Source organism: Lonchura striata, chromosome 34 (genome assembly GCF_046129695.1).
Source record: "Lonchura striata isolate bLonStr1 chromosome 34, bLonStr1.mat, whole genome shotgun sequence".
NCBI lineage: Eukaryota > Metazoa > Chordata > Aves > Passeriformes > Estrildidae > Lonchura > Lonchura striata.
The window spans coordinates 3,189,211-3,204,117 of NC_134636.1; the positions used below are offsets into that span (position 1 = coordinate 3,189,211).

Consider the following 14,907-nt stretch of genomic DNA (forward strand, 5'->3'; position numbering starts at 1 on the left):
CGGCGGTTAGGGATGGGGTCACGGCAGGTGGGGAGGGACGGGGTGGAAGGGGATCGCGGTGGGTCGTCAGCAGCCGCGCGGGCCGGCCACATGGCTGGGACTGGCTTTCACGGAACGAACAATTCGGCCACCGCTCTAAAAGCTGGGAGCAAATCACAAGCATTGGGGTCTCTTCTGTAAATGTCAATAAAAACCTTATCACCTACTGAGTCCCAGAATTCTTTGGTAATAGCGGCTGACCGTTCAGCATGAGGGAAGTGGGGCAGGACCCATTCCAGGAGATTTTTTAACTCTTTCTTAGGCAAAGTACTGTCATGACTACGTAAAAGATGGTTAAATTGCTTATAGAGATCTCTATCTTCAGCAGAGTGGGATTGTCCCATATTTTAGACCTGTGTAGCTCACCTCGAGTTCGCAAAAGAGAGACTCTCTCCTCAGGGGTCTGCACAGGTCCCCTCAGAGCTCCGGACATCTCTCCGGATGGCTTTTCCATGCTCGGAACCTTCAGACCTCCGCCCTCGGGGCTTCCAGCGCAGGAAGTGCTAGGCAGTGCTCTGTGCGCTCTCTTAATGTGGCCACGTGCCACCAGCTCACAGCTCGGGTTTGCTGCAGCTCCGCAGCGGTTCCTTGCTCGGGCAGTTCCAAGAGCTCCAAAAGCTCGCTACTAATGGGCTATGGTGCTCGAGGGTAAATTGCCTCAGCAAATCTTTAAAGGCTTCTACGTTGCTTAGCAACGACAGCCTGTGCTCAGAGCGAAGAGGAGGCTATCACAGGTAATTACCATGCATGGAGGTGTCGAGATGCGTGGATTCCTTTTCCTTCCAGGTTGGATGCCAGTTGTGAGAAGAGTAATCTCCTGCACAGTGGGGGTGTAGGGAGGCAGAGATCTCTGATGCTTGCTCTTGGGGAGAGAGGTTTATTGGGGATCCAGGAATGCCCGAGCCTCGTGCTCTCAGGCGTAGCAAATGGCCGGGCTTAGGAGGATGGGGGGAGGGGAGAGACAAAAGGAGAAGGGTTCAGGAAAGGGGAAGCCCCAGGAGGGGAAGAGGGGAGGAAGTCCAAGAGAGGGAGGAAGTCCAAGAGCGGGGGAGAAAGTCCAAGAGACCGCATGGCCCCTCGGAGCCCCCTTATCAGGGGCTCCTAGGTGGGCTGGGACAAGGCATGGGCCAATGGGGTTACAGACTCTGATGTTTTAGGGGCAGGTACAGAGGTGCAGGATGAGTCACAATCTTTTGGGGGGTGGGATGGAACAGTCCATTTCACTCCAGGATAAGGACAGAGTGACATTCGGCTAGCTAAGAAAACAATCATATCTATCTATCCTCTGCAACAATGTAGGAAAGAAATTAGGGAAGCTGAAGCTCAGTTTGAACTTAAAATGGCAACTTCAGTAAAGGCTAATAAAAATTGTTTTTATTAATATATTAATGGTAAAAGGAAGGGTAAGGTCAACCTTTGTTCTTTATTAGATGTGGAAGGGAATTTAATAACTGCAGATGGAGAGAAGGAAGAGGTGCTTAATGCCATCTTTGCCTCAGTCTTTAGTGAGAAGACGATTTGCCTTCAGGACAATTGTCCTCCTGGGCTGGTAGATGGTGTCAGGGAGCAGAGTGGGCCACTGTTATCCAGGGGGAGGCAATCAGAGAACTGCTGAGCTGCTTGGATGTTCATAAATCCATGGGACCAGATGGGATCCACCCCAGGGCGATGAGGGAGCTGGCAGATGAGCTTGCCAAGCTGCTCTCCATCATTTTCCAGCAGTCCTGGCTCACTGGGGAGGTTCCAGATGACTGGAAGCTGCCCAATGTGATGCCCATTCACAGCAAGGGTGGGAAGGAGGATCCTGGTAATTACAGGCCAGACAGCCTGACCTCAGTATCCAGTAAGGTCATGGAGCAGTTAACACTGAGTGTCACCACACAGCACTTACAGGATGGCCAGGGTGTCAGACCCAGGCAGCAGGGGTTTAGGAGGGGTAGGTCGTGTTGGACCAACCTGGTCTCCTTTCATGACCAGGTGACCCTCCTGGTGGATGAGGGACAGCCTGTGGATGTGTCTATTTGGACTCCAGCAAGGCCTTTGGCACTGCCTCCCACAGCACACTCCTGGAAAAGCTGCAGCCCACGGCTGGGACAGGAGCACTCTGTGCTGGGCTCAGAACTGGCTGCATGGCCGGCCCAGAGAGTGGTGGTGAGCGGTGCTGCATCCAGCTGGGGACAGTCACCAGTGGTGTCCCTCAGGGCTCTGTGCTGGGCCAGCTCTGTTCAATGTTTTTATTGACGACATGGATGTGGGGATTGAGCCTTTCATTAGTAAATCTGCAGATGACACTAAGCTGGGAGCGTGTGTCCATCTGTTGGAAGGTGGGAGGGCTCTGCAGGGAGGCCTGGAAGGGTTGGAGGGATGGGCAGAGTCCAATAAGATGAAGCTTAGTAAATCCAAGTGCCCATCCCTGGATTTTGACCACAAACACCCCCTGCAACATTACAGGCTGGAGATGGTGTGGCTGGTCAGTGCCCAGGCAGAAAGGGACCTGGGGGCACTGGTCGAAAGCCCGGTTGAACATGAGCCAGCAGTGTGCCCTGGTGGCCCAGAAGGCCAATGGCTCCTGGCCTGGATCAGGAATGGTGTGGCCAGCAGGAGCAGGGCAGTGATTCTTCCCCTGTACTTGCCCTGGTTGGGCAGCACCTCAAGTGCTGTGTCCAGTTCTGGGCCACCCAGTTTGGGAAGGTCATGGAGGACCTGGAGCATGTCCAGAGAAGGGCAGCAAGGCTGGTGATGTGCTTGGAACACAAGTCCTGTCAGGAACAACTGAGGGAGCTGGGGTTGTTTAGCCCGGAGAAGAGGAGGCTCAGAGGTGACCTTACCACTCTCTACACTCCCTGAAAGGTGGTTGCAGTCAAGTGGGGGTTGGTCTCTTTCTCCTCACAGCAGCTGACAGAACCAGAGGACACAGTCTTATGCTGCACAAAGGGAAATTTAGATTGGATATTAGGAAAAATGTTTTTTATGGAAAGGGTGATAAAGTACTGGAATTGTCTGTCCAGGGAGGTGATGGAGTCAGCATCCTTGGATATGTTTAAAAAAAGACTGGATGTGGCACTCAGTGCCATGGTTCAGCTGAAGTGGTGTTAGGGCATGGGTTGGATTTGATGACCTTAAAGATCTCTTCCAACTCCATAATTCTGTGTTTCTGTGATTATGTGACATCACAGAGCAGGCTGTGACATCACAGGATGTCTGTATGACATCACAGAGCAAGCTGTGAGGTCACAGAGTGTGCTGTGACATTATAGGGTGGCTGTGTTACATCACTGAAGGTGTTGTGACATGACAGGATGGGTCTGTGAGGCCACAGAGGTGCTGTGTGACATGATAAGTGGGTTTTGCCATCACAGAGCAGGCTGTGACATCACAGAGGAGGTTGGACATCACAGAAGAGGTTGTGATGTCACAAAGCTGTCTATGACATTTCAGGCTGGCTGTGTGTCATCACAGAATGGGCTGTGAGGCTACATAGAAGACTCTGCCATCATAGAGAAGGCCTCTGTGACATCACAGAGCAGCTGTGTGATGTCACAGAGAAGGCTGAGACAATAGAGAGTGGGTTGTGCCATCACAGAGCTGACTGTGAAATCACAGAGCAGGCTGTGACATTAAAGGGTGACTGTGACTTCACAGGCTGGGCTGTGACGCCACAGGGCAGATTTTGTGACATCACAGAGCAGATTGGGACCTCAAAGAGTAGGCTGTGACATCACAGAGCAGCTGTATGAAATCCCAGCTGGCCTCTTACATCTCAGAGTGGGCTGTGTGACATCGCAGGGGCTGTGTGACATCACTGGGGCTGTGTGACATCGCAAGGGCTGTGTGACTTCACAGTTGGCTGTGTGACATCACTGGGGCTGTGTGACATCACAGGGCCTGTGTGACATCCCAGGGGTCCTGTGACATTACGGGGGCTGTGTGACATCACAGGAGCTGTGTGACATCGCAGGGGCTTTGTGACATCCCAGGGGCTGTGTGACATCTCAGGGGCTGCGTGATTTCGCTGAGGAGGTCACTCTGCCCCAGTTTCCCCCAGAGAAGTCCAACACTGCTCATGCACAGGGGGGTCCCCTGTCCCCCCAGGTCCCCCCGCCCCCCTCGCCACAGCCTCCCCCAGAGGATGTTCCACGAGATCAACCCCAGAGCCCGACACAGGGACGGGGGCTGGGGCTGTGGGGGTTGGGACGGGGGGACAGGGACCCCCTGGCAGTGTCCCTGTGTCCCCCAGGGCCAGAGCCTTGGCCAGGGCTCCTTCACCCTGTTACCAACGAGGGCTTGAGAGCGCTGAAAAGTCCCCAGCAAGGGAGCAGCAAAAACCAGATTTAGTATTAAGTGACAGCACCACAAAGTTCCTTGGCAAGAGTCACTCTGCTCCTGACTGAACACTTCACACTTAAGGCACCCCTAGGAAACAAATCAACCACAAATCCAAACAAAATCCAGGCAATCAAACTGAAATGATCAGAGAACTGTCCCTGTATGTGGCACAGGGACACATAGAACAGTGAGGGCAAGGATAAAAGGAATATGGGCCAAAAGCTGAACAGAGCTCAAATTTAACAGGACTTAACTTATACCTTAACCTTAACTTCTACCTTCAACTTCAAAATTTAGCAAAAGAACAGATATTAACAGTATTTAACATAACTTATAACCTACGACTTTTCAATTTAACAGAGGAATATCATTTAACAGTATTTAGCTCAGCTTATAACTTATAGCAAAAAACAACTCTTAGCAGCATTTAACTTAGCTTAGGCTGCATCACTTGACCTCACTTACAGGCCTGACAGGCTCAGCTATCCAGGGCACTCAGAGCCCTCAGAGAGCAGCATTTCTGCCACATTCCCCAGCACAGGCACTCCTGTGTGCACACAGACACAGAGAGTCAGTGCAAGGTACCTGTGAGAAATTCCCCTAAGGGCGGGGAAATGCTCCTTGAGGATGCTTTGGCATCTCCCCAGCAGGGAAGGGTTGAGCCTGGAGGAGTGGGGGGATCGGCCCAGGCTCCCTCGTTGTTTCGGGATCCCCGAATTCAGCAAACGGGAGAGTTCCCGGCTCGGAGAGGCCCCACTCAGAGGGAGTCGCTGGCCCAGGAGAGCTCCAAGGGCTCCTTTTGGAGCGCTCTTTGTAGGGCCCCTAGAGAGGGGCTGCAGTCCCAGCCATGTTTCATCCTGGCCGCACTTGGCATCAGCAGCTTTCTTTGGCAGGGTGAGAACAGGGATGTTGTGCCACTGAGGGGACACAAACAGTTCCAGGGCTGCTCCTAAAGTAACCAGGAGCTGGCTGGGCAGCAGCAGTGCCTGGAGCAGAGCGTGTTTGTGATGAGCTCCAGAGGAGCTGAGCCCAGGGGCTGTTGGCCAAGACCGAGGCCCAGTGAGGATTTCTCAGCTGGCAGGGCAGCCTGAGAAGGGGAGGAGGGAATGCACCAGCACAGGAACCATGGAAACAAGGAGCCATTGTGACACTGTGGGGCCTGTGAGACCAAGGGGCCATTGTGACACTGAGAGGCACCATGGAACAATGGACACCATTGTGACACTTGGGGGACACATTGGATCATGGAGACCATTGGGATACTATGATACCCAATGGAATCAGCAAAGCATTGTGACACTCTGAGGCCTCATGGAACCAGTGAGACCATTGTGACCCTGGGGTCCCCACAGAACCAAGAGGACCATTGTGACACTGTGGGGCCTCGTGTCATCAGTGGTCCATTGTGACACTGTGGAGCCAAAGGAGACCATTGTGACACTGCAAACCCCCATGGTCCAAAGGTCCATTGTGACATTGTGGGCCTCATGGATCAGAGGACTCATGTGTCATTGTGGGGCCTGGGGAACCATGGAGACCATTGGGACACTCCATGGCCTCATGGAATCATTGGAACCATTGTGAAACTAGGAGGTCTCATGGAACCCAGGGGCTATTGTAACACTGTGGGGCCCCATGCAACCAAAGGAACACAGAACAGGTCTGGCTGGTTTGGCCTCCCGTGGACTGCCTGACTGGTCCAGCTGACCTTGGCATGTTAAAGGTTTCTTCTCTGCTACTGGGGCTCACTGGGACAGGAAACACTGGGGCTCCCTGCTTTCCTTTCAGTGGAAAAGAACTCTCCTTCTCCTCCAAGTGCCCATGGCCAGAACTGGGATTTTACGTCCAAGTGTCCTTTTATCCAGGGATTGTTCCCATAGGAATATTGCCAGGACAAGTCTGGTTGACAGTGGTTTCATGAGGGTCACCTCTCATCTGTGCCCAAAACACTGGGGAAGGCTCCATGCTTTCCTTCCTATGGGAAAGAATTGTCCTGTTGTGTGTTTTTCTTTAGTTTGATATTTGTTCTGTGTATGTTCAACCCCCAACCCCTAATCTCCTCCCTTGCCCAGTTTTCAATCTTCCCAAGCCCTTCCCTACCCGGCTCCTCTCCAAGTTGTCAATCCTCCCTTTCCCTGCCCCTTTCCCCAGAACATTCCCTGTCACTCCTCGTAGCCTCCTCCCCTGCTTCCAGAGCATTCCCTGTCTATTTAGTGAGGCTCAGCATCCTTTTGGTTACTTTGTGTTACTCCACTGCCCTGTTTCCCCTGATAGGTTTGTGCTATGTTAGTCCCTCCTTAGACTCTTCCCCAGGCGTACCCTCACTGGTTGCTGTTCCTATACCCCGCCTCTTGAGTTCTGGTATAAAACCTTTGTTCGCCCTCCCCAGAGGGTCTTGGGGCTCACTGAATGAAACCATCCTGTTCACCCCCAAGTCCCGTGTTGCCTCCCCACGCCAAGTGGGACTGCAGAGCTTCACAGGGGGAGCAGCCGCCCGTTCTCTTCCCTCTCACCCCCCAGCACGCCACTGCTCGGGGTATCGCGGCAAGAGAGGCTGCCCGCATTGCAACACTGTCCTGCTTCTCCAGGTGCCCATGGCCAAAATTGGGATTCTGTCTCCAAAATTCCCTATATCCAGAGGCTGCCTGCAGACAATCTGCCATTCCTGACAAGTCTGGCTGACCTTGGCCTTGTGAGGCTCTCATCTGCCTTCCAAACACTGGGGCTCTGTGCTTTGCTTCCTATGGAACAGAACTCTTCTTATCCAGGTGCCTATGTCCAGAATTGGGATTACACCTCCAACATTGCCTGGTGTGAAAGACTGGAGGAGATTGTTGGCTGGAAACATTTTGTGTGTGGGGGAGGAAGGGGCAGGTCCAGCCTTGCCCTGCCCTGGAGCCCCAGCACTGCCCTGCCCTGGAACCCCAATCCCCCCAGAGCCTCTATCCCAGCCCAGCAGTGTCTGCCAGTCCCTGGCACAGCACAGGCAATGCTCCACAGCCACCTCTGGAGCTCCCAGCCCAGCTCCTGAGTGACCAAATGACCCCAAGTCCTCCCTGGGGCTGGGGCAGCAGAACTCAGAGGCACCAGCGGCTCCAGCTGGGAAATGGAGTGTGGCATGGGGCTGTGAAAGCCCTGCCTGGACTGTGCCAAGCAGGACACACAAGCCCTGACCCTCATCCCCCAAGCAACTCTCTCAAGGAGACATTTAAAAGGAATTACAATTATTTGTGTACTCTGAGTTAGATTCACTGGAGAAATAGTGCCCCAAAGCTCATTAACACTCAGAATACTTGAACAAGCCAAGCCTCTTGGAATAATTTGATTTAAGTTTTCAAATATTTTGTGATTAATTAGGCAGGCTTTAGTAGTGTATTCAAAGTGAATGCTTTATTTTTACAAAGACACAGAAAAGATTTGTTAGGTCCTGTTTCATCTTTTTATTCCACATAAATGAATATGTGCAATCTCCACTTGACACTGAATTCAAGTACCTCCTCATACAGTTGAAATAGATATGAAAATCAAGACCTTGGATGGCTGACAATCCATCAGACTCTGTCCCTACCCCCACCCCACCATTTCCCCCATCCAAGCCCTGGCACTCAGAGCAGCCTTGTGCAAATCTGAGCTCCCTCCAGCCCATGCTGCACCTGCAGGTTTCAGCTCCTTGGCTCCAACCCCCACCTGCTTTCCTTGGAGTAAGAGCTGCCTGAGACACAGAGGGATGTTCAATTCTTGTCAGCCAACAAAGCCAAGGGAAGGCACAGCTCCATCAAATGCAGAAGTCATTCCTCTGCTGGCTATTAAATCCACTTTGCACAGTAGCCAGTCTCAGAGCAATGGAAAACACTTTCTGTACCCAGCACAGATCCCAAGGTCCCCCCAAACCCTCCCTGCCCCGATTCTGCCCAAATTTGCTCTTTCCACACACGAGTCACGTGCTGAAGTCAGAAGCTCCCTCCATGCCCAGAGGGGGGAAAAGAGAGAAAGTGGATGAAGAGCTCTCCTGTGCAGAGCCAAGGTCCCAAGTGCCCCTGCAGTGGAAACCACAACTCATCAGGTTTGTGTCCTTTGGGCTCAGGGATGGTGACACTCAGAGGCACAGAAAGGTTTCTTGCCAACAAACAGGAGTTGAACATTTGAACAATTTAATAACCATCACAGACTTTCCTTTTTCTTGGAACTGTTTAAACCTGCTCTGGACTGAAAACCCAGAAAAACACTGGCAGCTCACACCTGTGGCCCACTGAGGTCTGGGACCCTGCATTCCAGTGCCAGAGAGACTGAGAAGAGACCGAGTGAGCCAACTACAACCCACAGAAAGGACTTTCTGAATTGCCATCTCTTCAGAACTCTGAGGGGGTTTATTTCATATTATTCATGCTTGTGAACACTTTACTTGTTAAATAAACTGGTTTTTCCACTTTTCTCCAGGGAAGTCTTCTCCTGAAATAGTAGGGAGAGGGGCTGCTTGAACTTGATTTGTAGATGGACTTCTTTTAGAGGTTTCCTCACAAAATTTGCCCTAAACCAGGACAAACAGTCACAATTGTGCCACTTCACCAGTGGCACAACTCCCCAGCCCCCCAGGAAAAGAGAGGACATGTAAAGTTATCCAAACATTTGGCCTGCTTTGCTGCAAAAGTCGTGCTGCACACACAGTGCAGTGTGGAAAGCCAAGAGAAGCTGCAGCAGGTGGCAAATCTTGGGACAGAAGCTCGACCTTGTTCTCCATGAGAGGTTCTTGTCAAGAGCAGACAGGAGAAGATTCCTGGAGAAGTGGAACAACTTTGCAGAAGTGCAATGAAAATGAAAGAAAGTATCTAAGATGTTTTCCTCTTTCTTTCTATGCTCTCCTTTTCCATGTTGCACGACTTCTCCATGGCATGAATTCCAAATGGATCTCACCTCTAAGATGGGTCACTTAGCAAGTTATAAACACTGAAAAATACCATGAGCTACACGCAGTTTTCCTTCCCCTGTTTTTACTGGAAAGCAACGCTGGAGACATCAGTGCAGTGCTTGGGTCAGGTAGGAATCCTACAGCAAGGGAATGTGCCCCAAGGGTGTTTGAGCCTCAGCAAGGACAATGCACAGCACCGACACAGCAGAGGGGATTCCTCTGCCAGTGTGCAGGAGTCAGGACTCTGGATCTGGGCTCCACACTGCAAAGTTCCCGTGTCTGGACAGACGAAGGGGCTGTCCCCGGGGCGCGCGGGGCTCGGCCGTGGGGCTCGTGGGGCGAGCGGGGAACGGACACGCGGACAAACGGCCTCGGTGCTTCAGTTGCAGAGGCAGCAGCGGCGGCGGCGGCAGCAGCGGCGGCAGCAGCGGCAGCAAAAGCAGTTTTTCTCTTCTTTCTCTTTCTCTTCTCCCTCTCCCGCTGTCGGACACCTTCCCCTCGGTGTCCTTAGCCGGTGTCCCTCTCCTCTCCCCGCCTCCTTCTCCCCATGCCCGGCCGGGCCATGCCCCCGGCCCGCCCCCGGCCCCGGGCGGGGCTGCCCCGTCCCCGGCCCCGCCCGCCCCGCCGCGGTCTCGCCTCCGCCCGGCTCTGGCCGTGCTGGCGGTGGCGCTGCCGGGCGGGCATCAGTGCCTGGGGCTGGGCCGGCATCGCCGCCCTTTGGCTCCGCCTGGCCCGAGCCCGGCCCCGGCCCCGCCGCAGGGTCCGGCCCCGGCGCCGGCGCCTCCCGGGCCCCGCGGAGGACACACGCGGCACGGCCGCTCCCGCCGCCCCCGCTGCGGCTTCCCCGGCCCGAGCTCCGCCGCTCGGCAGCGCGGCCGCCGGCCCCGAGCCTCCCGTGTCCCGTTGCAGAGACCGAAGGCCTGGGGATGGCCGGCCCGAGGCGCTCGGGGGGCGCTCGGGGGCCGCTCCTGGCCCCGGGCCGAGCGCTGACAGCCGCGTCCCGCCCGCAGGGAAGGCGCAGGAGGCCCTGCAGGAGCGGTACCGAGTGGGTTCGCTGCTGGGGCGCGGCGGCTTCGGCAGAGTGTTCGCAGCCACGCGGCTCTCGGACGGCGCCCCGGTGAGCGGCGGGGCCGGCGGCGGGCATGGAGGAGGAGGAGGAGGAGGAGGTGGAGGAGGAAGGAGGGAGAGGAGGAGGAGGAGGAAGGAGGAAGGAGGAGAAGGAAGCAGGAGGTTGGGGCTCGGCAGGGCGGGCGGCGAGCTCAGCCCGCCGCTGCCTTTGGCTTGCAGGTGGCCATCAAAAGGGTGCCACGGAACCGCGTCCGGCGCTGGGGCGAGCTGGTGAGTGAGCGGGGCCAGCGGGAACAGCCGGGCCGTGCCGGGCGGGGATGAGGCGAGGCCCGGCATGGGGGAAGCCACCAGGACGCCTCGATGGGGAGCGGGCGTGGGGCCAGCGCAGGGCGCAGAGCATCCCGGGCTGGCTGAGGGGTTCCCCTGCCCTGGCACGACATCAGTCCCACTGGTGGCACCGTGGTCCTCCCGCAGCCCGACGGCACCAGCGCACCCCTGGAGATCGTCCTGCTGGACAAGGTGTCCACCGGCTTCCCTGGTGTGGTCCAGCTGCTGGAGTGGTTTGAGCTCCCCAACAGCATCGTGATGGTGCTGGAGCGGCCGGAGCGGTCTCAGGACCTCCTGCATTTCATTCGGGCACGGAGGTTCCTGTCTGAAGAGGTGGCACGGGAGCTGTTCCGCCAGGTGCTGGAGGCCGTGCGGCACTGCACCAGCCGCGGGGTCCTGCACCGCGACATAAAACCAGAGAACATCCTGGTTGACCTGGCCACTGGCCAGGCAAAATTGATCGACTTTGGCTGTGGCACCTATCTGCAAGACACAGCCTACACTGACTTTGCAGGTGAGCCCGGGCAGGGGTGTGCTCCTGGTCCCATCATCTCATGGCCCAACATCTCACAGGCCAAGCTGGGTGTGGCAGCGAGGATTCTCCCTTTTGCTGCCAGTCAGGGTTCTGAGTCTTTACCTGAGTTACTTTTGAGCGGGGCTGGGTGGGGAGGCATCTTCCAGCCCTGCTGGCAGTTTTTGCCCACCACTCTGCCTGGGGCTGGGGTTGGAGCAGCAGCAGCCAGCCTGACAAAAGCACCCGTGGGTGGGGGTAGCAGAGGAGGGGGCCAGGACCAGTGCACCAGCCAGTTTGGTGTGCAGGCGAGGGGAAGGGCTTGGACTGCTCCACTCACCTTGTTTTCATAATATTTTATGAAAACATAAAATATTGGCTTCATAATATTTTTGGGGCACTGCAGGCAGGGAGGATAAGGACCTGTTTATTCCCCCAGTCCTGAGTGGGTTTTTGCTTTACATGTCATGGTCAGGCCTTGCTGGGGCTTCTGCTGCCCTCTTCCAACACCAGTGGCTTCTTGTCCAGCCCTGAGTTTGTACACAATCCCAGGTGCTGGCGAGAGTGCAGTAGTCATCCCGTGTGCCACTGGGGCAGCCCCTGCATGCCCAGGGATGCTGGGGCCAGGCTCTGGAAGCAGCAGCATCCCCCTGATGAACTCCATCTGTATTCCACAGGAACACTGTCATACAGCCCCCCGGAATGGACCCGCTTGGGCTGGTACCATGGCGAGGCAGCAACGATCTGGTCCCTGGGCATCCTGCTGCACCAGATGGTCTGCGGGCAGCACCCTTTCAGGAGGGGCCGGAAGATCAGCTGGGACCATCGGCTCTCGCTGCCACAGCGGCTCTCTCCAGGTGGATCCTCATCTCTGGCCACGGGGGAATACCAGTGCTGGGAGACAGCAGCGGGCTCGTGAGCATCTCGCTCTGGCAGCCGCTGAGGAGGTGGCACATGTCCTGCTCTCCTGCTCTCCTCCACAACAGGGAATTGATAGGAAAGTTTAGGCCCAGCTGGGAGCACAAAAGCAGCATGGCCTGGGCATGGGAAGAGTGGGGCAAAGCAGACAGGAGCCTTCTCTATCTGACCGGTGGTTTCTGGTTTCTCTGCCCAGAGTGCCAAGAACTTATCAGGTGGTGTTTATCCATGCACTTCTTGGACAGACCTTCCTTAGAAGACCTGTTCTGTGAACCATGGATACAGGATATTCACCTGTCATAGATGAAGAGAGAGAGCCTCATGCACACTTTGCTGCAGGGCCCTGGTAAGTTACAGCTCCACACATGCTCTGGCAATCAGAAGCAAGGAAACACAGACTTTTTTCCTTGCCTATATCAATGCACTGGGGTTGTTGGGTGGGAACACGCAGCCCTTGTGCTGGAGCTGAGCTGCTCTGCCCAGCACTGGTGGCTGCCATCCAAGGTGGTTTTGCTTGTCCCAGTTGCCTGGCAGCTGGGGCCCTGGGCAGAGCCCTTACAGCCTGGTCTGACCCCCAGGGAAGGAGAAGGAGCCCCTGGAGAAGCTGTACCTGGTGGGGCTGCTGGAGACAGCGAGGACAACATCAAGGATGATAACCTCTTCCTCAACTTGGACACTGGCAGCTGAAGATGATGAACTTTTGGCACCTTCTCCAAAGCCAGGCTCCACAGTGAATTTGCAGATGAGTCCACAGCCGGGGAAATGCTCCCAGATTTGGGCATTGCTCAGACTGGCTGGGAACAAAAGGTTCCCCCTGTGCTGGGGCAGATGCAACTTCAGTCGGCTGCCCAGCTGCTTTTTGGCAGGGCTGGGGGCATGGGTTGGGGTGGATACAAAATGGGAGTTGGCTCCTGGCCCTGCTAACAGCCCCTACCACCCAGCATGGCCTGGGCTGAGGCTGGGGCTGGGGCAGCCAGCCCGACACAAACAAACCCCCATGGTGGGAGCAGAGGTGGGACTCCAGAACCTGTGCAGGGGCTGCTTTGCTTTGCAGGCAAGGAATGGCTTGGCCTGCTCCACTGCCCTTGTTTGCTTTGTGATCACTGTTATTTTGGGGGGTAGTTCAGGAGGGAAGAGAGAAAGTGTGGGCTTCTCTCCCCCATGGGTGGGATTTTCCCTAGCATGTGGGGGTTGGGCCTTCCTCAGACCCCTGACAGAGATAAGAGTTGTTTTCTTGTTTCCCCATGTCTCTAATCACTTTTCAACAGTTTGTTGTTTGTTTTTCTCGAGGAAGCGTTCAATGTAAGGTCCAGTCGGGATTGGGAAGCGCTTGGGAGCAGCTGCAGCGTGGATGGGCCGTGCTCTTGGAGAAGGCTGAGGACATCATTTGGGACCAGCTTTTCTCCCAGCAGAGGATGGCATGAGGTGAGTCCCCGTCTGCTTGGCATGGTGGGATCAGAGCTTTTGGGAGATGGCAACAAGCACAAGGAGTCTCCTGCTCTGGGCAGCTGCTGAGGGCTGGATGTGCTGTGGCTGGCTGCAGGCTGGGAATGTCCTGCCCTCCTGCTCTGCTCCCAAAGGCAGCAGTGATGGGCAGCTCTGGGCACGGCTCTGGGCACAGCGAGCATGGCCTGGGCTCTGTGGGCAGCTGGGACAAGGGGACAGGAGCCTTCAGCTGACGGGTGGTTTCTGGTTTCTCTCCTTGCAGCCAGGCTCTGCGGGTGCTGAGGCTGCTCTGGGCTCTGCCAGGGCTCTGATGGGCTCTGCCCTGGGCACAGCTGGGCTGGCTCTGCCCTCCCATTGCTCTGACAGATTGGATCAGACAAGCCTGTTTGAGCACAGTGCCTGAGCTTTCTGCTTTGGCAGGTGAGTGAGACTCTCCCGCAGGCCAGGAGATTGCAGCTGGGGACACACATCCAATTGGCAAGGACCCAAACTCTCCACAGTCCCAGCTGAACCCCTGAATCTCCGCAGGAATGCCTGGATCTCCACTATTCATTCTTCATTTCTTTTTGGCTGGAATTGTGCAGTTGCACTTTTTTCCTCCTCTAGAAGTGCCATGAGTGGCCAAAGCTGGCAAGTGAGCCGTGTTCCTGAGGCAGTGCAGTCTGGAGCTGATGGATGGAGAATTGCCCTTCCCACTTCCAAACCAGAGCAAAAGGCCGTAAGTGGGATTTTTCATCCGTAAGATACCCCTGACAATTTCAGAGGGAATGTGCAGCTCATTCACAGAGTGAGAAGGAAGGTATTCTTCTAAAGGATTTGGGGTTTGACAGAGTTTAGATTCCCAGTCCTGTCTGGAGCTGGAAGGGCCCCAATCAATTTCCTATTGCTTTGACCACAATTTAAAATAACAATGTTGGAAACAAGCCCCAAAAACTTTAAAAAAGGCTGCTGAGGTCAGTAAGATGGATCCATGCCATCACACATTTACAATGTAAATAACTGAGTTCTCTTTTTAAAAAGATCATTTACCTCCTAATGCAAAGTTACAGAAGATGTTTCACTAACACTTGGATTTTATTTGTATCTCTTACAATTCATCTAATTGTTTTTTTTTTTTTCTTTTTCCTTTTTTTTTCTCTAAATAGAGGTCCTGGCCCTCTTGCAGCCAAAGGGGAAAGGGCCCCACCAAGCCTTGTTACCCACAGATAACATGGTAAAGCTGAACACTAAAGGACCTTGTGGGCATTATTCTGGAATTAAAAAGGTGCCAGCTCCATGGACAACAGAATTATTGTTCCTAACTTGAAGGAGATTGAGCAAAAAGAATGAAGAATTGTGTCACTAAAGTACTACTGATGTCTGTAAT

The 14,907-nt window shown here is 54.7% G+C and overlaps 1 protein-coding gene across 1 annotated transcript; it reads left to right on the top strand.

Annotated features, from left to right (window-relative positions):
- Positions 1 to 2,284: 2,284 nt before the first annotated feature.
- Positions 2,285 to 12,398, top strand: LOC144247819 (serine/threonine-protein kinase pim-1-like). Its single transcript, XM_077789476.1, has 6 exons — positions 2,285 to 2,343; positions 9,959 to 10,388; positions 10,559 to 10,609; positions 10,814 to 11,180; positions 11,855 to 12,034; positions 12,292 to 12,398. Exons 1-6 carry the CDS (start codon positions 2,285 to 2,287, stop codon positions 12,396 to 12,398), a joined length of 1,194 nt encoding a protein of 397 aa, XP_077645602.1.
- The last annotated feature ends 2,509 nt before the right edge of the window (positions 12,399 to 14,907 follow it).

Bases quoted from the DNA above. Each gene is read 5' to 3' on its own strand.
- LOC144247819 (XM_077789476.1), top strand. From the start codon at position 2,285: ATGGATGTGGGGATTGAGCCTTTCATTAGTAAATCTGCAGATGACACT. The intron at 10,389-10,558 runs GTGAGCGGCGGG...TTTGGCTTGCAG, and splicing joins GGCTCTCGGACGGCGCCCCG to GTGGCCATCAAAAGGGTGCC. The intron at 10,610-10,813 runs GTGAGTGAGCGG...GTCCTCCCGCAG, and splicing joins TCCGGCGCTGGGGCGAGCTG to CCCGACGGCACCAGCGCACC.